At 43.8% G+C, this 25,463-nt stretch overlaps 4 protein-coding genes across 6 annotated transcripts; 2 read left to right on the top strand and 2 right to left on the bottom strand.

Annotated features, from left to right (window-relative positions):
- The first annotated feature begins 699 nt into the window (after positions 1-699).
- Positions 700-5,995, top strand: LOC129590718 (uncharacterized). 3 transcript variants are annotated; one of them, XM_055486075.1, is made up of 10 exons: positions 700-955; positions 1,165-1,234; positions 1,363-1,817; positions 3,270-3,575; positions 3,700-3,908; positions 4,060-4,243; positions 4,484-4,600; positions 4,681-4,804; positions 4,941-5,053; positions 5,125-5,995. In XM_055486075.1, the coding sequence occupies exons 3-10, from the start codon at positions 1,790-1,792 to the stop codon at positions 5,955-5,957; spliced, it is 1,914 nt and encodes a 637-aa protein (XP_055342050.1). In that variant the 5' UTR covers positions 700-955; positions 1,165-1,234; positions 1,363-1,789; the 3' UTR covers positions 5,958-5,995. The 3 variants fall into 3 exon arrangements, with proteins under 3 accessions (XP_055342050.1, XP_055342051.1, XP_055342049.1); XM_055486076.1 differs by lacking the exon at positions 1,165-1,234; XM_055486074.1 differs by lacking the exons at positions 700-955; positions 1,165-1,234; positions 1,363-1,817 and adding an exon at positions 2,769-3,076.
- Positions 5,996-7,382: 1,387 nt separating this feature from the next.
- On the bottom strand, positions 7,383-10,076 carry LOC129590720 (uncharacterized). Its single transcript, XM_055486077.1, has 3 exons — positions 9,622-10,076; positions 8,518-9,541; positions 7,383-7,991 (listed from the first exon to the last, which is right to left on the bottom strand). Exons 1-3 carry the CDS (start codon positions 9,968-9,970, stop codon positions 7,457-7,459), a joined length of 1,908 nt encoding a protein of 635 aa, XP_055342052.1. The 5' UTR covers positions 9,971-10,076; the 3' UTR covers positions 7,383-7,456.
- Positions 10,077-12,361: 2,285 nt separating this feature from the next.
- Positions 12,362-14,029, top strand: LOC129590696 (uncharacterized). Its single transcript, XM_055486045.1, has 2 exons — positions 12,362-12,565; positions 13,041-14,029. Exons 1-2 carry the CDS (start codon positions 12,508-12,510, stop codon positions 13,973-13,975), a joined length of 993 nt encoding a protein of 330 aa, XP_055342020.1. The 5' UTR covers positions 12,362-12,507; the 3' UTR covers positions 13,976-14,029.
- Positions 14,030-14,893: 864 nt separating this feature from the next.
- LOC129590655 (uncharacterized) lies at positions 14,894-21,899 on the bottom strand. The gene is made up of 6 exons (XM_055485990.1): positions 21,365-21,899; positions 20,319-21,263; positions 19,242-20,244; positions 18,930-19,159; positions 16,575-17,749; positions 14,894-16,473 (listed from the first exon to the last, which is right to left on the bottom strand). Exons 5-6 carry the CDS (start codon positions 16,966-16,968, stop codon positions 14,894-14,896), a joined length of 1,974 nt encoding a protein of 657 aa, XP_055341965.1. The 5' UTR covers positions 16,969-17,749; positions 18,930-19,159; positions 19,242-20,244; positions 20,319-21,263; positions 21,365-21,899.
- Positions 21,900-25,463: the final 3,564 nt, after the last annotated feature.

Genomic DNA, 25,463 nt, shown 5'->3' with positions numbered 1-25,463 from the left:
CCTTTCCGAACTACTGCTGCTTTAATTTCAACGAACACAGACCTTGCCGGGACGTCCCTTGTCGGTATCCACACATCTGCGAATTCTGCCGGAAAGACCATCGCGCCACCGCCTGCACCGAACAACCGGCTTCCAGCGCAAAGTGACCTCGATTCCGTATGACCTCTGTCTTCTACGTAGTTCCTGGATGGGTTATTCTGCTTACTTTTTGCCGCATACTGCCTTTGAGTTTTCCTTTGACACGGATTCATCGCGTCCGTTCAATTGTTTTAGGCAAAGGTTCATCATTTATCCGTCAACGCGCACCCCATCATGACCGACTTGCATGCATTACTCTTTCCCGGATCTGCTGCCTGAGTGTGTCTCCTTTCCTTATTGTGCACATCTTCTACATGCATCCTCACACGAAAGTCGAGCTTACGCCAAAATTTCGACTTGGCGCATACCAGATAGGTAGTCTACGGCATAGCATGCGACATACTATGCGGTTGACTATGCCGCAGCCTATTTGTTTCTGTAATTCCCATTGGCTTGCAGACGAGCGGGCTGCCCTGTACAGCCCACTTGAACATTTGTATGTACAGTCTGGTACACTGACATACAGTCCCGTAGCAACCAGTGCTATAATTCTAACGTCTGCACGTGCAGTCTGCTTTTAAATGACGAACTTTAAATTTTCAAACAGAAAAACCACACAAAGTGGTTTCTGACGTTATACTTGCTAGCTGTCGTTTCGTAACGTTATGGAATTGGAATTTGTGCGGTTTATTATGATTATTCGGGAATTCCTGTCATGATCAGTTCGTCTTTAATAACGTTAAATTTTATTCGACAAGCCTCTTCAGCAAAACGGGACCGCGCTTGTGGAAAAGCAGCAACCTCCTGTGATAATACCTGAAAACTTCGACGATCACGAAAGCCCGTTTTTCGAAACCATGCTTCAATCAATTTTTAGGTAAATTTTTTTTCAGTAATCGTTCCGTTATCCTGCGGGAATTCCTGTCATACGATTGTAATCTGGCTTATGATCAGAGCAATGGCTGATCATCGCTAAAACCCTATAAGTGCATTTTCAATAACAGTAATGTCTCGGTGAAAAATTACTTGTGCGCAGCCCACACATGAATTCCGTTCTCCAGCAGTTGTATTTTATTTTACTTGCAGGGATTCCCATCATTACATAATTTACATTTCTAATCAAATCTGGGAAGTTCTCTTCATAAATCTCTGAACAGTGAGTCCAGTTTGCTTGCACAGTTAGTAAATTCAAAAGAGACAGAAGTTGGTGTTCTTAAACAATTTTGTTCTACGTCAGAAATAATATTTCCAGTATTTTGAATGTCCTCTGCGTTTGCCTTGTAGGTTGCTCTGTGGCTGGAATTCCTGTTTGGAACCACTTTGGATTTTTATTGAAGCACCGTAGTCCCCATTCAGTTTGATGTTCTACTTATGATACTGGTTTCCAGATTTCTCTGAACACCTTCATGGCAGCTGGTTACTGTTTTTTGTTTTGTTAGAATTTTATCCTCTGAATTGGCTTAGTTTAGTGTAAATTAAGCCGAAAACGAATGCAGTCTGCCGTGGAAATCGTCCCAACGTTAGCAGCAGAAATATATACCACCCAGGATGTATAAGTGCCTGTCCACCGCAATCATGGCAAATCTCTTTCGCCATTCTGGCAAATTCGGCAGAAATTCCCTGCTGTTGGTCGCCGTGCCGTTAGTCATATACTGCGAATGCTCCTTCCCTTGGTTCCGTCAGTTTTTGGAGGAGAAGCCGTTCCTAGTCGATGACAAGGTTGAAGGGGAAGCGTTCCGGTAAGGAGACTACCTCTCGCCCAAGATGCCTTAGGCGCGCCAAGCATATTTCCGGCAGAACCAGAGTGTTGACTGCTCACTTAGTTTTTAGTTACTAAACTGGAGTAATTTACAATATCGTGCGAATTTGCAATATCGTTCGAATTTTTCATTACAACTTGACTTGCTGAAAGTAGAGGCAGCTGGAGCAAGGGATGGGCTGATATCCAGAACCGTCACTCTATCATCGTATTACATGCAGATGCAATTATCATCAATCAGCCGTGCATTTTTCTCGCAGCCACAGTTGACCGGTTGTAGTCAGTGATTAAATTTTGGTAGTTGCTGTTAACGCAGTCGTCCGGGTAAAAATTGATATTAATTGAGTGATTCTGCGATTTAAAAGGCTTAAAAAAATGGGCAGCCAAAACTTGAGGCGGTTTCTTCTGGACCAGCAAACTATTTTCCAAACTATCTAACCGGCTTCTTTCCAGAAACCCAAAACAGCTGACTGGTGAATGTCATTTCAGAATATGGTTCTTAGATTTTCCAATGTACAACGTAATAACGCCGGCCAAAAGTGTGCGGCATGATACAAAATATATTTAGTACGAATAAGCCAAAATGCGAGCGGCAGAAGGCTGTCGGCTGGCTGACATTGGAAGTGTAACCAAACGATCATCAGATCAGGCAGACAAAAGTGTGCCACCACCAGAACTTGAGCCAGAAAAGCATATGAACAGGGAAGCAGCCATCCGTGTGCGGGTGGATGAGGAGGCCGCTTCTCTTCAAAACGGAAAACGATCGCAGTTACAACTGCACTTTTTTTAACCGGTAATTCTGGATTATTAACTTTCAACAGCTTTAGGCGGAATTCTTCGCTTGCGACAACCTCAAAAACCACCGGTATGTTTTGTACAGCGAATGGTAAATCCAGACTTGAGATTCTTTTAACCGGCAACGTATAGCGTGGGGAAATGACTCTTGCACTCGTTGGTTCAGCCGTGGCATTCCCCATTATAGCCAGTTCTGTGCTTCAGTTACTGTGACGGGCCTTGCGCCAGCTTGACTTGCTGGGAATTTTTGGTAGACGGCCGAGGTCTAAGCGCAGTTTGAAAAGATCACCGCGTCAAAATATAGATTCCAGGATTGTGCACTTTACGCACAGTAAACGTTGCATCAGAATCGACTGAATTTGAATATTATCCGATTTTTCGGCAAATACAACATGGATTCCCATTGGATATATAGTTTATATACTGTGTTGTGCTCTGTACTGGGTGCGTTCACCGCGTTGCATGTTTTAGACAAAATCGCCGCTTACAAGCTATCTACCATTAACAACTTATTTGGTTCATTTTTTGCGCTCAGTTTTGCTGTTGAAATGTATTGCGCTTGAACTAATTTCTCATGGCGATGGGGTTAACCGTTAGATCACTTCAGTTTATGTAACATTTCATCGTGATTTCGTAGTATTTTGGCCGATTCCCGCCCGTTGCCAAACCTCCCGTCCCTGTCTGCCGGTAAACCGCCTGATTAGTCCCTCATCCTGCCTCCATCGCATCTCCGACGCCCTATTCGATGACAACCAGTTCTTCTTCGGAAAAAGCCTGGACGCCGTCTGCAACAATACGGCACAGAATAATCCGGACGATGTCAACTGTTTTGTCGGCGATGAGAATACTCGCAAGTACACCATTGCATCCCGGTTATTCCCGGAAGGAATCGACGCCGGCGCAATTGATCGATTGCTGACCGTCACGTACGAAACCAGCGCAGGTGAGCCACAAGACAAGTGCAAACTTGCAGCGTACCTGTATCAGATTAAGGTCCTGGCAACCCATTTTTTATTTTCTCTAGCCAGTCTTTTGCAATGTTGTGGTAATAAACAAAACCGCTGTAGGAACGTACAACGCCTGCGGTGGAACGTACACGGCGAAAGCGCGCACCACCGACGTGAACCCGGATATGGCTTCCACCGAGCCAGTTTATTTGCGGATTAAGCCCGCTTTTGAATTGAGGACAGATCCCAACACGTACTACACGATAATTGTTGTGGATGCCACATACGGTTTCGTTCATGGACTTTTCATCGACTATCCCGAAATCAAGGTAAACTGGATATTACTTGGTTCTACTGTCACTGTAATACCCAGAACCTACTGTAATGCTGTACCGGTCAAACGTAAAATTAAATGAACATAAATCATAAAAAACCTACGTATATGTACTACAGTGAAACTTGTTTTCACTGCCGATCTAGGACATAATTGCATACCGCCCACCGTATACCTTTCGCAACATTACCAACACTTTCATGTTCTTCGTCTACAAGCAAACGGAAAAGGACTACATGTTGGAGCCGATGGTGCTGATGTCGTTGAAGAACCAAGGCGTCGGCAAGCTCCTTACACTCGACAAATTTGCCGCTGACCACGCCCTAACCGGTACCAGCATGAGTATTCTCCGCTTTACATTACACCGGAACGTGATCATTGATCATACAAAACAAAAATGGAATAATTAATATACCGGTAGTTGTACCATACAATACAACACAATTTGTTAATACATAATCCAGAAAGCCGTCTAAAGTACTCGTACAGTTAACGATGTGATACACGTGCATAAAGTTACCGACAACTTTGCCATGCATGTAGCGGTTATTTATTGCTGCATGGATGTAGGACCGATTGCTGTCAACTGGATGCAAGTGAAGCGCGACTCGTGGTCGGTGCAACATGTTGCCACCAGTGAAGAAAAACCAGGCGGCGCGGATTACTGCATTACCCTCATCGCTGACGGTAAAGCAAAAATTCTTGTGCTGCTAGCTTTTTGCAACATATTCGAACAGGACAACCAGCACCAGTGTTTCCTTTGATAGCTTTCCGGCTTTTAAATCTGCCATTTGGTTCCAAAGATTTCGCAACGATCGACACTGTCCTAAAAGTGACCTTTACCAGTAGCCCCTTCACTGTGGCGACCTGCTGTCAAAACGCTTCTTCCGGGTAAACCCGCTTATGCATGTGCGGCTGGTAGCGATTTGTATGACTACTTACTTCATGCTGTACTACCCTAGTTCTTCCGCTGTCTCACTACCTGGATTACTTCTGCGTTACTGTGTACATTTGTTAAATTTTATAGACTTTCAGCTTCAGATATCAGCCCGCTGGCTGACCAGGTCTTCAACGCCTCCACATTCCGCAATCGACCTTTTATCACGCTAGAAAAGACGGTAGTCCGCTGGAAAAATGACGGTAACATAAGATAGGTAAAAGAAGCTGCACTGCTTATTAGATCTGCTGTATTCGTACTGAAAACCTTACAGAGCGAAAATACACCCTGCTGTTGGCCGACCCTGCATTCCCTGACGCTACCCTGGCCACGCCCTCGCGTCCTTTCATCAACTGGCTTTACACCAACTTTGACGAGATGTCCACCGTGGATCTGGCCAACGTCAAACTGTCTTACGTGGAACCCTTTTCATTGCCGCAGTCTGCTCGCCGTCTCTACTTCCTCCTGTATGAGCAGACCCTCTCGAGTGACGTTGAAACAACAGACTTCGGAAATAAATCGGATGCCTGCCCGTTGAAGTACACCGGCCGCTGTCGTTTCGATGTGGAGGCATTTGTGAAGGCAAACCAGTTGGTGTTACGGGCGGCGACCTGGTTGACGGTGCAGAGTGATCTATACAGTCTGTGCGCCATGAACCAGACGGCCGTCTGCGTCGCGCTGCAGACGATACCCAAGTTGTCGACCACTCCCACTACAAAGAAGATCCGGGAAGTCACCTCAGCACCTCCCGCGAATGCTGCAACGACCATCGCTGTCCGTTGCATACGCGGCAATCTTACATTTTCCGATACGGATTTCGATCGGTCGGAGGCTTTGCGCGTAGAACTCCGCTGTGATAACACCCTGAAATGTCGCCGCATACTTGGCCAGGCGCACGAGTGGATTCTGCATCATCCCTTTCAAACGCTTGCGGAGACTTCAGCGGATGTGGTTAACGTGGTGTGTGACGCGCGGAACGGCTTAACTGTCTCGACTTCTGATCCGGAAGAGAGTGAAGCTTTGATCTTAGTGTTTATTACTGCTGGTAGTTTGTCCTGTCGGTTAATTTTTGTTGATTTCCTCAAAAACCTAGCGACTCTGGGCTGAAGTGAAGAAAATTAGAAGCGAAACTGATAAAGTTTAGATAATCAATGAAGATTGTGCAGATTATAACCCTAAGAACTTGTATATGATCAAATGTAAAGGTAAAGAATCTGATTTATACCGAAGCTATCCATGAAACATAACAACTGGTCAAAACTACGGAGACTGTAATACAGTATAATGGAATACCTTAGTGATGAATGACACTGTAGTTACCGGTCAGTTGCTTGTCACAATCATACGCAGCCTAGGAAGCGGACGATTAGCGCACGGGTTGCCTGGAGCCGGATTGCGCAGGCCCAGTAGGTTGATGTTATTACCGCAAGGATTGGGTGGGTAAATGAAAGGTTAAACCCTGCAATGCATTTTTGTAGCAGTTGTGTATCCCAATTGTGTTATACCACCACAACACCGTAATTTAATTATTATTATTATTATTACGGCACAAGAGCAGACAACCCCAAGGGGACTTTAAGTCTGGGAACATTAATATAATTAATTACCCGAAAAACCGTAACCGAAAAACTCCAGTTTTACGATGAAGGGGCCAAATGCGGCATACTAGCCACCGACTTCTGCATCAACTTCGATTAAAGCCGGACGTAGTTGGTCAACAAGTCCGGCATGGACGGTAACAAGTAGGATGGCGACGAGGACGATTACTTTCCACATGGCAGAAGGATACAGAATCACAGATGATTAGTGTTTGGTGTAAGGCGAAGCGCAAACTTTAGTTCAGGGTAACTGTCTAACCGAAAAACGGCACCAGCGCGAGGTTTTATCGCAGAAGTTATTCCGTTTGGGAAAAAGCCGTAGTTCTTCTAAATGATGCTGTTCGCGTTGCACATGTCAAAACAATGTACATTAGCGGGGAAACCGAGCCGCCAGTTATGCTGCCTCGCTTAACAAAATCAACATGAAAAAACATCAAAATATCATCGGCCGGTATCGCTCCAGGCTTTTTAGTTTTTATCACTCGAAAAATGGTTTATTTCGTGCCGTGTATGAGGGACATAGTGCCACTTTGTCCATTTGGACGAATCAATACGCAGCTTCCGTATCGTAACATGAGCTGGACGGTTGAAAAATCTGTAGTAAAAACTGTAGTCTGGGCTTGGCAGCTGTTGCTGGGCATTGGATAATCGGATTTGAGCAAAAACTTTCAAATGCGACTGAGCTTTTCCCTGTGGTTGTGAGGCTTGTGACAGTAACCCGACTTTCTTAATTTGTTGGTTTCTGCATTAGGAGTGATTGCTGGTTGAAAAGTGGCCAAAGCTCCGGAAATGGTTTGAACTGTATGCACTGGCATGTGACTAGACGGTCTAATTTTGTGCCAGTGTGCTTATAGCAGAAAGCAATAATTTATTCTCACTTTACGATCTGTGCAGAGTACGGCAATACAGTATCAAACGACTTAACCAGCGTTGTTGCAGTTTATCGTAAAGGTCATAGACGTAGCCGTATTAATACGGGTCTGCGAAGCGCACGTTAAAAAGCTTGGTCTATTGAGTAATTTGAGCGTCTGGAGCAACGTCCCCATCCAGCCAAATCGACATAGCGTTAATAACTTCCCATGGGTGACTGCATTTGGACGCCACGTCCAAGAGGTCGATGTCCTTTTCCGACAGATTGACGGTTAACCATTCTACATTAGCCTTGGTATCGTAAAACTCTATGGTAAGCGCATGTGCTTTCGTAGAGTGGCTGCCGCCACAAATATAAATTCGATCCTTAATAACGCAAGCAGCATGGCGATATCGCGGCTGCTGTAATGAGGCTATCGCTTCCCATGTGCCCCTTTCCACGTCCACACGAATGCAGTCAGCTGATGCACTGGAAACCGCTGCATCCATAAGTCCGCCCATAATGTAAACGTACCCATTGACCACAGCCATTGCAAAGTCCGTTCGCCGATTTGGCAACTTTTGTAAGGATTGCCATTCGTCTCTAACCGTATCGTATCGGTGCAAGCTGGACGGTGTGGCACAAAATATCCGCTCACCACAAATCGCCACTGCTGAGAGGGAAAAGTCAGCGCTATAATGGAAAAGTCATTTGGAGAATACGGTAATCAGCTACGGTAATAGCGTCCCAGGAAAGACTAACTTGTAAGCAAGTTTTACCCGTTGCCGTATACGTCGGTTTTTCTCATATTTCGGTCACTTCAAGTATACTTTTTCCATATTCGTTACCCTGGTGTTAAAATTTTCTGACAAACAAAAATACTAGAAACGAATAGTTTTGATCGTATAAATTTCACTCATGAATTCCGAAGTATGAACTTGAAAAAACTTTCATATAAAGAACTAAACGAAGAACACAAATTTGGACCGGGTGCAATGTAAAAGAACCCCTCCTCACGTTTACAAATTTCTGATTCTAACCTTTTCAACTTTGTTTTGGTGACTTCAGACCAGTGAAAAAGAAAGCAAAAAGCACGTTGTGCGAGCAGCAGTTATTCGTGTAGCGCGCCACGTGGAGGTCTATCTGACGTCACTGACCGGTGACCAAAATAAGAATTCGGATGCTCAAAGTGAACGAAATATGAGAAAAACCGAAGTACCTTATTTCCGCATTCGAGCTGTTCCTAGATACAATCCCTCCAGTGTAAGTATCCATTACAGTGAAATGGCCGTTGTGGTCCCAGAAATAACATTTGCCGTTCACCACCATCAAGCGTTGGTCAAGACGTACGTCCTCGGGAGGCGTTATTTCACGCCACGTTCCTTCGCCTACATTCCAAAGACGCAACTTCACAATGCGGCCGTTTGGATGGCGTAGCCGTTGAAAGAATACGATTTCTTTTTCTGCAGTTTGCCGCCTAGACACTACAGCGAAGCCAACGAATCTTGATCGTATAGGGACCCTTTTTAGTGTGTATAAAGAATGAGTTGCAGGATCGAATAAAATCAATTGAGAACCATAAGGAAAAAAGAAAAACGCTATCAAGTGTTTTATGCGCAGCTCCTTCAGTACTTGCTTTAAGGCTATTCTGTTAGAAGCAATCGGCTGCAAACACTTTTGGATAAGATCGGATAAATATAGCGCATTGTCGTTGCTGACAAACGGCACGTAACCATCGATTATCTTTACAACATATTGGGCATCCGTAAGAAAATCCCATACAATAATCCCATCTTTGACGAGTCGTGTTTGAGGCCACTTAATATTGTAGTTATCTTTTTGCAAGCAACTTAATACTTGATTCATCTCCAGAATTATGCATCCAAAACTCCAAAGATCGGTCATTGGTCCAGGTGTCTCTGTTGCTTGCTGGGCAAATTTTTTCAGCATTTCCGGGGACATATAGCGCGGCGTGCCGCGTAACTGCGTAATGTCAGCAGAACAGGTTGCGCTTTCCCGCATTTGAATTATGTCATCTAGATCACTGATCAACAGTGTTTTGCGACCATCTTCCGCGACATCGACTAGGATATTTTCGGGTTTCAGGTCCCCATGAATTATTCCATTCTGATGCAGGAAGTCCAGTCCTCGAGCTATGCATGCCACGTACTGGGCCAACTTTTTATAACTATTTAACAGATTTTTGTTTTGTTGGGCTTCGCTCAGGAACAACCTTAGATCCCCTGAAAGGCTAACCTGAATAAATATTCAGTTCTGACAGATAAGGAATTCCTAACCTGCAATAGCAAAGCGTAAAAGTTACCTTCGTGATAATTCATTGCGAGTTCGACGGTGGCTCCGATCGAAGCTTTAATGATGGACACTTTATGATAAGCAACGAGATTCTCGTGGGTGAGTTCGGTGATTTTCTTCAGCCTTTGAGCGACTTTCAGCAAGCTTTCAGGATCAGAATTTTCACGAGGAATACAGATTTGCATAACTTTCACCGCTACCAAATTTCCTCCAAGATAATCGCCACGTTTTACAACTCTGGCTTTGTAAACAGCGCCATACGATCCCTTTCCAATTAAATCTGCATGGGAATAGCGGTACTGCATAGTGCAGCCAAAATGTTGCACTGTATCAGCCGTGTTTGATGCATTGATCCCCATCTCGCAATTCAATGATAAAATGGAAACCACAGTTAAAATTCAAATCACAAAGCCAGTCCCACCAGCATCTCCGTGGGTTTTCCATTAAATGTTTAGCTGCCGATTGTTCTTTTCCTTGTATTGCATGTTCTCAATTGTATGTGCATACGATAAATTCTGCAATCGTGCGAATGGTAGTAAGGTACTTAACTAGTTAGTAATCAAACAATATTATCGCCTGGGCATGCAGAAGATAAACGTTGCCGTACCACCGTACACGGTGATTTCTAAAGGTGGCATTGATTTAGTGAACAACATCAGAACCGGCACAACAACTGCAAACTAGTGCAAAGTGCAATATGAAGCCGCAGTGGTTAATTCAACAAACGTATGCATGTACACATTTGCGCAAACAAAACGGCTGAACAAAATGTCGTCTAATTTACCATGGTACGCTGGATGCGTCCAATCACTAATTGTCGTCGTCTTAGTTTCATTCGAAAGATCACTGATTTTAACATGGAATTGTGAAGTCAAACCAAGAGTATCTCAAAAAAGAATTTTTTTATTAATTATTTTGATATATTGGGTATATTTCTAGGGTGTCCTGGAAGCGGAAATTTGAAACTGCCCATTCCGAAATTAAAACTTTCTGCTTTTCAGCTAAGTAGATTTATCTCAAGTTAGTGTTTTGGGTAGAGGAGTTGTTTCTGGATTTTCTACACTAAGGAACAGTAATATTATATAAAATGGGTTTGGCCAGCACATGGAATAACGAAAACTTTGCACGAGTAATTCTCGTGAAATCCACATGCAGGGTTTTGGAAAGCAAATCTCTGACCAACGCTTTAAAAGCTGATCTGTGTCAATCTTGCTCTTGCAAGGGTGATGTGCTAGCTACACCAAAATGTTAAACTCGCTTTTTTCATTGCAACCTGTTATGCAGCCAAAAATTTTAACAAAAAATACCCATAAAAATCGAATACAAAACCGGCATTTTTTGGAAAAGTCACAAAGTGCGCAGAGTGAAGCGTCCATGCGTGAAAGAAATGCCACGAGGTAACATGTTTTGAAACCTTGGACACGAAAACTTCTCACACGAGTTTAACTAGCAGCGTTGCAACGAGCGCAGCTAATTTTTCAAAAATGTTTTGCTGATTTTGGGAGTAAACAAAATTTTCTATCGAACGAACGAGTCTAAATAGTTAACGGTGAGGCAACCGGCTCGCGAGAAACAAACCAAAATGGCTGACCGACATTTTTTTCAGCCACCCGGGTACGTAGATCAGGCAAAGTCAATCCCACACTGACACTGATTTTGCCAACAAAAAAAATGAATTAGCTTAACAGCAGCTTTGAGTTCGCTAAGTGGACGTGGCAGTAATGACTTTTTATTCGGATATGTCCCGTTATTTTCCGTTGACCTTGCTCTAAGGCATCCAATACCACATGGTCCATCACCCAACCAATTTTCTCATAGATAGTTAAAAAACTGTAACAACACTTCTACGGTTGCAGTGACGAGTTAATCATACAGACAGCGACGAAACACGGTGATTTTATATTTTTGCGACATTCCGCACCCTACTCCGGTTTGATACGGTGGCCAACAACTGGGAATTTCTGCCGGATTTGCGAGAATTGCGTAAAAGGATTGCCATGAATGCGGTGAACGGCTACTTATATATTTTGGGCGGGAAGGTATATATTTCAGCTACTAAAGTTGGAACGATTTCCACGGCAGATTGCGTTCGTCTGAATCTACAAACAGAAACTGCTGCATGGGAGAAAATGGAGCCGCTTCAACAGCCGCGGGGTTACCATGTAGCGTGTTTTGCCGAGAACAGAATATACGTATGCGGTGGCATAGACGTTGTGGAAAGACACGCTTTAACAGTAGAATTTTACACTGTTAAACGAAAAACAGGGTGGACCGTGGCGGTGTCGGAAAAAGATGCTCAGATGCTGTCAGACTACGCGGGAAAAATTGATGGAATGTTACTAACCGCCGTTTCTGTGAATCTGGATAGCGGCATTTTTCCATGAGTTTCTACAGGGCGCCGACTCAGTGCAAAATATTTCGAAACCGCCTTACCAAAGACAGAATCGTGATAAGCTTATTACATACGGGAAATTGTGACTTATTTATCCAAGTTTTTATTTTGTTAAGGCTTGATTGTGCAGTTGCCACAAGTGGCACGCGTAAATTGTCCACTGAAAACTAGCGACGTATTCAGTGAACTTATACTGGATGTTAGCGGTGGACTGCATTGCGTAACTAACTTCTCATGATACTTCAGCAAAAGATTGTATCACGGCGATAGCTTATTGCGATAGCGCAACATGCTGCTGCAAGTACATGACATTATTGTAAGCATTTTAATACTGCCGGTGGAACTGCAAATCTTCTTATGACACTTTTACACCCTTGTTGGTATGCAAAGCTGGTAACGTTTAGCTGTACACTGTAAATATCAAGCCTAATGTTATTTTATTGCATTGCAGTGCTTATTTTGTGTCGTCTTTGATCGAATCAATGCGCATTTAATTAGTAAGCAATGATAGGCCTGGTCTCGTTCGGTTTATTAGCTGCCGGATTGTTCAAATTATCTTCATGTGAGTATATAAAAATTAAAACCCAAGGCAAAATTAAGGGACATATTTGGCTACCTTGCTCTCATTATGTAGTACTTCGTAAATGGAAAACTATACTGTTGTAAGAGGAGAATCCTCTGTACCCACAGCAACCGCCCATCCGCCTACCTGGTTGGCTCAAGCTTAAGCACAAATATCTTGATCTGCGCCAACAGCGGCGATGGTACAGTGGCTGTGCTACGTGGATCTCACTGGGTAGCCAGCGGTTCGAATCCGCTCCATCGCCATTTTTCGAAATTTCCTCAACAGACAGGACTTCAACTGACCGCCCTCCCTCGCTGAGATCACCACGGACAGCCGACTTATGGCTGCCTCTGTGATACTGTGCAGTGTGCAGTGAATAACGAGTACTTGTATATGCTTAAGGATCTGTTCCAGTGATCGTGCACAATGTTCCAGCACTTTTACCTGTACATGTTTTATCGTTAATCGGTAGGTTTAGAAACTGGCCGGGACAGCCACTCAGTTCCCCCAGAATGCGCCGTGCGAAACGACACATTACCAGCCGTCGACTTCCCTCTTCGCACTGACAAGTTAACCGTCGAAGAATGTCTGAGATACGTGAAAATGCAACGACCAGATAGTTCCTACACAAGCCCCACGCGGCAAACATGTTCCCCTTTTCAGTTGGATGGGAACTGTAATGAAACCGGCGATCCTTCGAACTTCAGTGTCTTTCAGAAGACTTACCTAAGTATCGGATGCGGATGGGAAAAACCCGATATTCTGACCGAAATTCATCGAAATGTCAGTATAATCAGTCCTAATCGGGCTGTCACTGCCATGCTCAGATGCCGCTCTGCATATACCAGCGACGTGCTGCATTACGACGTTGTGCACCCGATTCGCAATCAAACCATCGAGCTGTGGATTGCGGAATGTGTGAGCCACAACGTAACGGCGATGGTGTATGACATGGGCGTTTTCCCTTATTTGCTGCGTCTGGACATCACCATATTCGCAAGCACTAATGGCGGTATCAGCATCCGCCAACGCGACTTTTCACGCATGCCACAACTCCGAATGATTTATTTCAGAAACATCATTATCGAGGCCATGGAGCCGTACACGTTCACGGATCTAGCACACCTGCAGATCTTGGCACTGGAAGCTCGATATCTTTCTTACAATCTCGGGGCCTCAGATTCACTGGATGACCTCCTGATGGCACGTCGACTGTATTGCGACAGCGCTTTTGCGTGGTTTCGTCATTTTCTCAAGGAGAAGCCATTCCTCATCGGTGACAAGGCAGAAGGGGAGGCATTCCGGTTAGGAGACTACTTCTCGCCCAAGCTGCCTTTTACGCCCCGGAAATACTTTCGGCAGAACCAGAATGTCAGCTGTTCTTTGATTTATGATATTCCCAGCTAAATCGCAAAACTATTATTTGGTGCCGAATGTTTTCATAACAACAGAAGCTCTGAAAACAGAAGCAGTTAGAGCAAACGAGTGCTGCAGTCCTGATAGAGTAGTCCCCGTCGTTCAGTCGCGTGCCACAATTATACTATGGCTACAGTACCGAGTCCGACTACCGGCCTAGCTTAATTACGCGTTTGAAAGCAGAAAAATCTGGTCTAGGTAATAATGGAAGAAATAACAATGCACGTTTAATTACATCCTAAGAAACCCAGCTGACTACCGATAGGTCTACAGGGTGCCAACAGCCTGTATACGGATGTCTACTTTGACTACAAGAAGAGAAAAAACAATTCACTTTTTTTGCATGTCACAGGTGATCAGCGCTACGTCTGAAATAGGCAAGCAGATAACTTTGCTGTACGCAGTTTATGCTTCCACGAGCAAATAGTAATTGTTATGTTCTACGCACTGCCTTTTTTGACTACCAACGATAATCACGACACCGATGACTGTGCAGCGCAAAAGTAACGGATTGTTCCTACACGCCATGCGCTAACAGCAAAGGCTGGCTCGGAATTTACTTCCTTTGGGCAGTTATGCCGAACATGGCCGGAAACGGCCCAAGCCATCCCAAAGACAACAAAAACCGAAAACGTTTTACGCAGCAAGTGGCACATGTTAGCGTTCTACCATTAATTCCCAATTTGTACCAGTTCACCAACATAACCGTAACAGAGAGATCGCTAGGGAAGGGGGCGTGTCGTGTGTCGCAATACGCGGATTCCTGCGTCCCTCTGAATCCAATCCATTTAACACCAAAGAAATTCAACTGGCATTAGTTATTTTGACATCTGTTTATTTTTAAACTCTTGACATATATCCGCTTACAAAGCATACAGTAACTTACTAAGTAAGGTTTACTTCAGCTTTTCAGCTGTTTAAAGGTAAAGTATCATCATCCAGGTTTACAGAAAGGGCTGTTATCCTTTGCCATGACTCATTCCTTTCAGTCGCCCAGTTCGATAATACATTCGCATCGTTTGGGGACAGTGTGACTGTTGACCATTCCGCGTCACATACACGTTTGGTATCGTACATCTCTAGATCAAGGGCGTGCTCTTTTTCAGTATACCGGCCACCGCACACGTATATCCGATCCAGGATAACGCAGGCGGCATGATTTAGTCTCGGCTGCCGAAGCGGTTTGATCTTTTCCCAGGCACCGGTATCCAAATTCAAACGAACGCAGGCAGTTGTGGCAAAATGATCAGATCTTTCTTGAACCCTTCCGCCGATAATATATACGCATCTGTCGACCACAGCCATTGCAAAATCCAGACAAGGGTGCGGCATATTTGACTGGAATTTCCATTCTTTAGTCACAGTGTCATACTGGTACAGGCTGCGTATCGTGGCATAAAATATCTGCTGACCGCTCCTTGCTACTGCTTGTGCAGGTAGAAGAAAGCTAGAAAAAGGTACATTTGGGTTTTCAGCAGAGGCAACTGATTCTCTATACGGAACACCCGTCAGATAAGTAGAGATGTCTATTTCTCTAAATATTTCGTCTCGGTCCCAAAAATAAACCTTGTCGTCTACCGCCACCAGACTGGTTGCTGGGTGCATATTCAAGGAATTAATTGGCTCATATTGACACCATGTCTCTTCGTTTACATTCCATAAATGGAATTTAGCCTTTGGTACTCCGGATCGGTTTTCACGCATCTGTTCTTTGAATAAAATTTTTGTTCCGTTTACCGATAATTGGCGGTAGTCGAAGCACGGCAGCCCGGAAAACTCCGGCGCATGGGGCACTTGTTGAACATGTACGGAGTCTGCTAATGGGTCGTATATTAAAAAACTTCGGAATTCAAAACCGCGGCATGCAAGAAAAACGATGACGTTACTCTGGAGTTTGCGTAACAATTCCTTAACCGATAATCGGCTTGCTGTGTTTATACGCAAACACTGTCGGATGATACTTGAGAAGAGTTCTCCAAATTCGCCACTCACAAATGGAACGTAACCGTCAATGATCTGGACGGCATACCCGGTTAGTTCTACTCCAGCATTGACAATTTTCCCATTCTTTATGAGTCGCCTTGTAGTTACACGTTTCCAAGTTTCGGCCATGTCCAGAATTATACAACCTAAACTCCACGTATCAGTTTTCCTTCCTGGTGGCTCTGTTCCTGATTGGGAAAACTTTCTCAGCATTTCGGGTGACATGTAGCGCGTTGTGCCACGTAAGTGGGTGAAGTCTGCTGAGCACGTGGCGCTTTCCTCCATTTGCACCAAATCATCTAGATCACCAATCACCAGCCATTCGGTGCCGCTATGTAAAATGTGCAAAAGTATATTTGCCGGTTTTAAATCGCCGTGTATGAAGCCATTTCGATGCAAGAATTCCACTCCTCGGGCTATTTCCTTGGCGAACCGAATCACTTTCCCCCAGTTATTCAAGAGCTTTTCATCCTTCTTAGCTTCCTTTAAAAAGGAAGCAAGATCACCTGGAAAATCATGCTTCTGTCACTGAAAGCAACGTGGAAGTATCTGTAACTAAACTTTGTTACTAAGCGACCGCGGCGTACAAGCAAGTGGTAATCCGTACCTCCTTCATGATAATCCATTGCCAACTCAACAATCACCCCACCAGCTGCTTTAGTTATGGAAACTTTGTGATAAGCCACGAGATGTTCGTGTGTTAGTTCAGTAAGTTGTCTCAATCTTCTCACGGCTGTCATCCAGCTTCTTTGATCGGCAATAATTACGGAATTTATACCAATTTGCATCACTTTCAGGGCGACAAAATCCGACTCCGTGTAAGTGTCACTGTCAGCGCTGATGATTCTGGCTTTGTAAACTGTGCCAAACGTTCCCCTGCCAATAAAGTCCATGTTTGTGTAGCGGTACATAATATTGCTGCCGATTTCCTCGACTGCGCCGGAATCACTAAAACCGATGTTCGCCATTTCTCTTAACGCAATAAAATAAATCGGATTCATGTCAAGGCTGATCCAAGAATGCTCGAGAAGGCGGTCTATGCTCAAGAATTTCACTGAAGCGCGTTTGGCAGATTGCAGCACTGAAATCCATTCGCGTGGCCGGTGAAAATGTCAAGCTTTGAGAAGGAGTCGTGATGTCCCGGCATAGTTAATTTATTTTCTTCAGTCTAATCTTTTATACGGTAAGCGTACTGTTGATACAGAAATACTGTACATTGTTATCATGTCTTAACGATAGCGCTGTCTGATCATTTATGCGGCATACAATCTGGTCTGCCGTACTATGCGCTGACGACGACATGAGGCAGACAAAATGTTCAATCCTGAAAACGGTCCCACTAACACTGGGGTGCGTTGGTGGCTGTTTGTCCCCAAGGAGGGCCAGCAATGCCGGGCTGTGTTTGCTGTTTACATTTTGAGTAATGTTAGGGTAGCTTCTACCTGCGCAAGCCTCTCTGTTATCTGAATTGGCTGCTGCCCTGAGTGCCGAATAAAAAAACAGATTAAAAAAAATAACTTGCATTGGTTTTCTGGTTCGGTGGTTTTTACTTGACCATCTTCAAATCTACGCAGTATACGCTTGCTCAGTACTTGTGGTAAAAACTAACGCTCTTTAAACAGTAATGCCTGCCGGAGTATCGTCCTGTAGTTTGACAGCACGTGCGGACTTTCCTTTCCAGAGCTGGCCGCTATGAGCTCTATCGGACACGAAGGTCGCCCAATCCGCTATCAGCCTGGTATCGCCTGGTGACAATGTGACGGTCGTCCATCCCACTTCGCACTTGGTATCATAAAATTCTATGGTCAGTGCATTGTTTGTCGCACAATGTATGCCCCCGCAGACGTATATTCGATCCATAATAACGCACGCGGCATGCATGGATCTCGGCTGCTGCAGGGCCCGCGCTGAACCTTGGATTCGGATTCGGAGTTGGATTACTCAAACTTGGACTTGGATCTCTTAACTTGGATTACATTAGTTGGATTACTTGACTTGGATAATGTTAGAGGCACGACAGCCTGCGTGATAGATACGCCACTTTGCGTATGCGTATCACTGCACACATGCTGATTCGCCCTCTCTTGTACGTACGTGAGTGGCTGCACTGCACTCTCCGCCCAGCGGATCACACCGCGGGCGCACTCACTGAGCATACTTGCTCTCTCGCTCCTCTCTCTCGCTGTATGACTCAGCGCATATACGCTCGCGTTGGATACGAGTCCAGTCTGCGCACTCACATTCCATGTGTCTGGACAGCGTGACGCCGTTGCCGCCAGCACATTTCTTTCTCTACATTTCATTACGCTCTAGAACTAGCTCGCAGCAACTTGACTTGCTGATTTCTGCCAGACACTGGCCTTTGTTGTGTTTTTCCCCGCATTCACGCGGTATTTGCTCCACTTTATTTGTACAATAAAGCCACCTGTGAGCTCTCTGTGCTTGCCTGTCACAATAAGTTGGATTACGTAATTTGGATTACTTAACTTGGATTAATAAACTTGGATTACATATTTTTGGGCTTGGATTACGTTTTTTGTACCGTTTTCCCGTGTTTATTGTTTTCCTTTTCTCATGGTATTCTTAGGTTTCTTAGGTTTCTTAGGTTTTTTTACGTTTTCTTAGGTTTCTTAGATTTCCTCTAAGAAACCTAAGAAAACCTAAGAAACCTAAGAATACCATGAGAAAAAGAAAAGAATAAACACGAGAAAACGATGCAAAAAAACGTAATTCATGCCCAAAAAGATGTGGTCCAAGTTTAGCAATTCAAGTTACGTAAACCAAATTAAGTAATCCAGCTTTTGTATTCAAGTTAAGAGGTCCAAGCCCAAGTTTGAGTAATCCGAACCCAAGTTTGATCAATCCAATCCGAATCCAAGTTTGAGTAATCCAACTCCGAATCCAAGGTTCAGCGCGGGCCCTGCTGCAGCGGTTGAATCTCTTCCCAAGAACCAGTACCCACCTTCAGACTAATACAGCTACTTGTGACACCCGATGTACCCCAAAAGTCCCCGCCGGTTATATATACGTCTCCGTTGACTACAGACATTGCAAAACTGTGGCGACTTCTTGGCAGCATTGGCAAGGACTCCCAGTCATCGATCATCGTATCGTACTGGAACACACTTTCGGATGTGCCATAAAATATCTGACTACCATATAGGGCCACTGTTAAGCTAGTCAGAATGCTCCCTAAAAAAGCAAGGTTTCTATCGCAGACCTCCCAAGTCTGGCTTGCATTCACGAAAAAACAAAAACTTAACCACTGTTATACCTGGGCATTTTCTTTGGATTTCGGATGTTATGAGTAGACATGTTGATTTCAGTAAAAGAGCCGGGATCGCCCCAAAAATAAATCTTGTCTTCTAGCGCGATACAGCTTGAATCATAATACATTTTCACGGCAGTATTCACTTCCAGTAAACTCCACGCCCCTTGGTTAACACTCCAGAGATGGAACTTTATTTTTGTTATGCCAGCATCAATTATCCGTTCAGGGACCAAAATGTTAGTTCCGATTACTGAAATCTGTCGATGATACTCAGGCAGCAAACCTGCGCACTCCAGTTCGCAGAACGCGTCTTTAATATGTATGGATTCAGTCAATGGATCAAAAATAAAAAAATTTCGAAATTTATATTCGTCGCACGCAAAAAATACAATGCCGTACTTCGTTTGCATCTTAGACAGTAAATCGTTAGCGGATAATCGAGTTTTCTCTAATTACATCCAGGCACCTTCGGATGGTGTCCGCCAGATGTTCATCAATATCGTCGCTCACAAATGGAGCATAGCCGTCGTGGATTAGGGTGGCGTATTGGTAATTGGTAAGATCACTTCCACCATTTAAAAAGCTTTCCTTTCTTACGAGTCGTCTTTTGGGTGCTAGGCCGAAGCTTTCGGCCATCTGAAGCATTATGCAGCCTATATCCGTTTTTGGTCCTGGCGGTTCTGTTCCTGATAGCGAAAACTTTCTGAGCATTTCTGGTGACATGTGCCGCGCGTTGTTCCGCGTATCTGGGAAATGTCTGCAGAGCACAAGACACTTTCTTGTCTTTGTACCAGATCGTCAAAATCACTTAAGACCAGCTTCTCGCTGCCATTTTTCGAAAGGATTAGCAGCACGTTTTCAGGCTTCAGATTTCCATGTATTATCCCATTCTGATGCAAGAATCTCAGTCCGTGAGTCATATCTTTTGCAAACTGAATTATTTTTCTTTTATTGTTCCAGGACTCCTCCTCTTTCTCTCCTTCCCTTAAAAGCGAAGCAAGATCGCCTAAAAACCGACTTGTTATTAATGAAATTCTTGCGACAAGTAACTCCACAAATGTTACCGCTAATCTGTGTCACCTTTATAATAATTCATCACCAGCTCAACGATCACTCCGCTGTAGAGTTTATTAATTGAAGCCTTGTGGTAAATTATAAGATGCTCGTGCGCCAATTCAGTGAGACGTTTCAGTTTTCTCACAACGGTCATCCAATCTCCCTGATCGGCAGCAGCTCCGGAAGTACTTCCAAGGTACAGTACTTTAACGGCCGCAGCCTGTGGTCCTTTTTGGGAATCAGCGTTCATAATTTTGGCTTTATAAGCAGCGCCAAACGTTCCTCTTCCAATAAAGTCTGCGCTGGTGTAGTGATACTGAATGCTACTGCCAGTCTTTTGAAAGAACACGGTCGGAATATCTTCATCTGCCCGGATGGCGATCAGTATTTCAAGCAAAAGCACTGCGGCAGATATACGAATTGTGGCGCTGCGATTCAAACACTTTCGGATACTTTCCTTTAAATGTTCTTCAATCTCGTCGCTCACGAAGGGCGCATACCCGTCCATGATCAGGGTTGCATACCGGGAACTGGACAGAACATCATATCCAGAATCTACAGTTTTACCGCCGTTCACCAGTCGTTTTTCTTTTATGCGATAATAGCACTCAGCAATTTCCAGAATTATGCAGCCAAGGCTCCAAATGTCCGTTTTCCGTCCTGGGTCATCTGTCTCAATTAGAGCAAATTGTCTCAGCATTTCCGGTGACATGTATCGTGTTGTACCACGTAGCCGAGAAATATCCCAGAGCAAGTTATATTGTTTTGCATTTTCACCAGGTCGTCTAAGTCGCCGATTAGTAGAATCTCGCGGTCCAGTGGTCCAGTCTTCACAAGAATATTTTCAGGCTTTAAATCACTGTGTATCAGACTTTTTTGATGCAGGAATTCAAGTCCTCGGGTCATATGCTCTCCGAATCGCAGAACTTTTTGATAGCTGCGTAGCAAGGTATCAGTTTTCCAGGCTTCCTTCAAAAATACAGCAAGGTCACCTAAAAAATTGCTGCAGATCTGGAGTTTGTTTGAAGCTTCATAATTACTAAAGAAACATCAAAGGGATTTTGTCTTACTCTTATAATAATGCATTGCAAGTTCGACTGTCGCACCGCCAGAGGCTTTGAAGATTGAAATCTTCTGATACAGCACAAGATTTTCGTCTTCAGTTCAGTGAGCATTCTCAACCTGTTCAAGGATTTCGTCCAATTCTCTTTATCAACAACATCTCCTGGGTTAGCATTGACGCGTATCACCTTGACAGCCACATGAGTAATTTTTTCTCGCGTATAAGGATCCTTTACTTGCTTCAAAATTTTAGCTTTGTGAACAGTTCCAAATGCTCCCTGGCCAATGAAATCGGCAGATGAATATTTGTACTGCAAATCGCTGCCCATTATTTCGAGCGCACCGTTATTGCTGGAAACACTGTTTCCCATTTCCGATACAAGGGTTGCACAATTATTAAGCAATGCAGATACTTCTTAAGAATTGGTTCTCACATAAAGACAAAGGTTCCAAAAATACAAATTAAACAATTTATTACTTCTGTAATTCTGCTAGTCGGCGTATAACGTATACAGCCGACGACAGACCCACGAACGCAATCAGAAGTTGAATTCTAGACTTATGAATGGCATCAGTGGCTTCCACTTCTTGATTGCAGTATGTTGATAATTGACCATGTAGTTACGTTTATCAGGTTACGATAACACTACAACTGTCAGTAGTGCAACAACGTTTTGTGACAACCTTCAATAGCGCGATATCAATACCTTATCGTATTGTGCTGTGCGCGCAGGCTTGTTCATGGCTCATTTGTGCGCACGCGTGAACGCATCACTTTGTAGTTGTACTCACTTGTGCACTGCATTGCGGAATTTGCGGGAAATTCCAGTGACGCTGCGGTTTCCTGCTTTAAGCGAGTTCCCATGCATTACTTGGTCACACAGCTTTTAGCGAACTTTAGGGACTTGAGGAGTTGAACAGCGAAGCAGCAACATGAATACTCAATACGTAGCCGCAGTTCAATCCGGATGCCGTAATTTACGCTGTAATTTGTAACAACGAGGTATTTATATAACGGTTGTGCTACTAGCACAACCGTTACAATGACGTCATGAAGACTCTTATGTTAGGTCGGTAACCTGCGCTGCCGGCGTTGCATTTTGATAATTTGCACTGCTGTACCGGTTTGGTCGAGCGAATTAATCAGAAAACTCTTTATATGAGTTTTCCTAAATTTATTTATTACGTGTAACATGTACAGTACTATTGTTTCTAAGCAAGCGAGTCAATGACGACTCTCAACCCTCAGACGGATTCATCGTTCGTGAAATAGCGGCGTTAGATGCCTGAGTGCCTCATACCGCACACCCGCTTTTCTGCTGGACACGTTATCACAGGCTGCGCCCTGTCCCATACCTCTTTAATCTTGGGTGACTCAACAGTTGCGGTTGGAAACTGTTATGTTGTGTGCAAGCTGGTCGAAGGTGTAGCCAGTTGTGCGAATGTTGACTTTGCGCGAAAGATTAACACGAGAGGAACGCATTTTATTTACAGAATACTTCAGTCGTGTTGCTCCAACAGAATTCGCAACCAGCGAAGAAAAAATATAAAAGCATGTTCTGCGATACATTGTAATTATTCATTGCCAGGTCACAGAAACATAGACAGATAAAAACAGGAAAACTGTAAAAAACAAGAAATGCTTTCCTTGTGGTCCTTTACACAGAGACAATTACATGGAAGATCTAAAGCTTAAACCGCAAAATTTTTTGTGCAAAGATTTTTTCGGCGATAGCTGGAAGTAGCAGTATTATCCACACAGAAAAGTTATATAAACCGTACAGCTAACAAAGAAAAAGCCCATTCATTTTCCGCATTACTGGCTAGGTGTTCATCACTATACAAAATTTACAAACTGTTGAATATTATCAAATAGTCGGTTTAGTTTACCTTTACAAACTCCTGAATTACAGGAAGTACATTGCACAATACACAGTAATACTTAACAAATTAATGCACTTTACAATTGAACAAACTACCCAGCACCGAATTTTAAATATTTGTTTCTGCATCAGTCGTCACATCTGCGATGGTTATGAAACACCTGACATGACGCTCCGCTGTTCGTTCAGACGGCAATGGCAGGAATACCACTAAAATTAGCCGAAACCGCGGTTATTATTGCGTGCGCCCCCGTGACCTCAGCCGCCCAGGCCGATACCAGATCACAATCTTGTTGCGGCAAGTTGACAGTCGACCATCCTGTACTGCTTTTAGTACCGTAAAACTCCAACGTTAGAGCGTGGCTTTCTTTAGCATCTTTGCCGCCGCAGACGTATATTCGGTCCATCATAATGCAAGCAGCATGCTGAAATCTCGGCTGAGTGAGTGGCTGTATCTCCTCCCAAATATGCTTACCAATCTTGACGCGAATACATCCCGCTGTTGGAACTAACCGCGAATTTTCCTCCACTTTTCCGCCCAGGATATATATGTACCCGTTAAGCACAGCCATGGCAAAATTCACACGCTTGTAAGGCATAATTGGCAGGGTTCTCCATTCTTGAATCGCCGTATCATACTGGTACACGCTGTTCTGCGTCGCATAAAATATCTGCTCACCGCACTTTGCCTCTGCTTCTGTCGGTATATTGCTATAAAAAACAGTCATCTGTATGTATTATCGAAGGAAAAATTTTATAGGTATAAACCTGTTGCGTTACCTCCCAGGAACTTCTTTCAGTGAGGCAATGCTTCCAGTAGAAATATTCAGTTCCGAAAAAATTCCGGCAGCGTCCCAAAAATAAACCTTGTTTTCTATCGCTACTATTCTTGAGCAATCGTGTAGATTCAAGGCAGGAACTATTTCAAGTTCATCCCATTTTTTTCGTCCACACACCAGAAACGGAATTTTACCTTGCGAACATCGCTGTCAAGAGTCTCCACTACGAAGAAAAGTTTGGTCGCGGTGGCAGTTAACTGGCGATAATTCCGAAACATCAAACATGAGGATTGCGGTTCGCTGAGCACATCTTGAACATGTACAGAGTCATTCATGGGATCGAATATCAAGAAATTACGAAATCCAGAACCGTCACATGCAACAAATACTATGACATCTATTTTGTTCCGTATCTTTTGTTTTAACCTTTCGATGAGTAACATTTGTTCCCTGAGCATTTCAGAGCGCTGTCGGATGTCATCCAATAGGGTGGCAATCATGGTGTGTCTTGTATGAGCCATGTAGTGAGTAGTGAGTACCCACCAACTGCTGCTGATATCAACAAGCAAAAATTTCGCGGACACGGAATAATAGGTTTGCTGATGCACTGCACGTTGACTGTAGAACTGCAGAAAGCGCTGTGAGCTTTTACACCGCTACGTTCAGTTGTTCGCATTATGGGAGCAGTACTCTCGTTAAAAGCAAATTTGCTCATAAATTTATTTTAAGCCACTCTGATAAGATATCGTTTCAGTTGCTATCGTCATATCCGCTTCATGGCTTTCCCAGGAAACTGCTGAAACGGTGTATTTCCTCTTTTCTCGGATATACTGCACTGACATTAGTATTTCAAAGTTCAAACTTTCAAAAATGCTGTTACGTTCATATACGAAGAATTAACGAGCGCACTGTGACGTGCTGTTTATCTGTCTAAACAATTACGACAGCATTTGCATAACAGACATTGATGATTAACATAGCAAGAAATTGAGAAATTAAGATTTAACATAGCAAAATTAAGATTTAACATAGCAAGAGAAAATGTAAAACACGATATTGTAAAGTATAAAGAAAGCCGAGTTTATGGCTTCGACTGCATTTTAGTTATTATTTCGAACATTTGCACTGTATGGATCAATATTTTTAACACTCGGCCGAGTACACAGCCGCTTTAGCCGGTGACTACTTGAACAGGATAGGTAACTAAAATGTCTATGAGTCACGTGGGCTGGAATGCGCCGACTGAAATGCCCGAGTGTCAGACTCGCAGACCAACACGGGCAAAAGTGTTTGGTGAGTGTGAGAAATACTGAGTCGTACTGTGGAACCGTACGAATATCGGTCAAAGCGAAGTATGCTAATAAGGCTTCCCATGGCAACAAAAAAGCGCGTCTAACAATTACAGTGCATGGCCTGATCAAATTACCGGGAATAAACAGGATGCA

This window comes from Paramacrobiotus metropolitanus, unplaced genomic scaffold (genome assembly GCF_019649055.1).
Source record: "Paramacrobiotus metropolitanus isolate TYO unplaced genomic scaffold, Prichtersi_v1.0 Parri_scaffold0000041, whole genome shotgun sequence".
NCBI lineage: Eukaryota > Metazoa > Tardigrada > Eutardigrada > Parachela > Macrobiotidae > Paramacrobiotus > Paramacrobiotus metropolitanus.
Note: the sequence above shows the minus strand (reverse complement) of the source record. Positions and strands in the feature narration are given on the sequence as shown.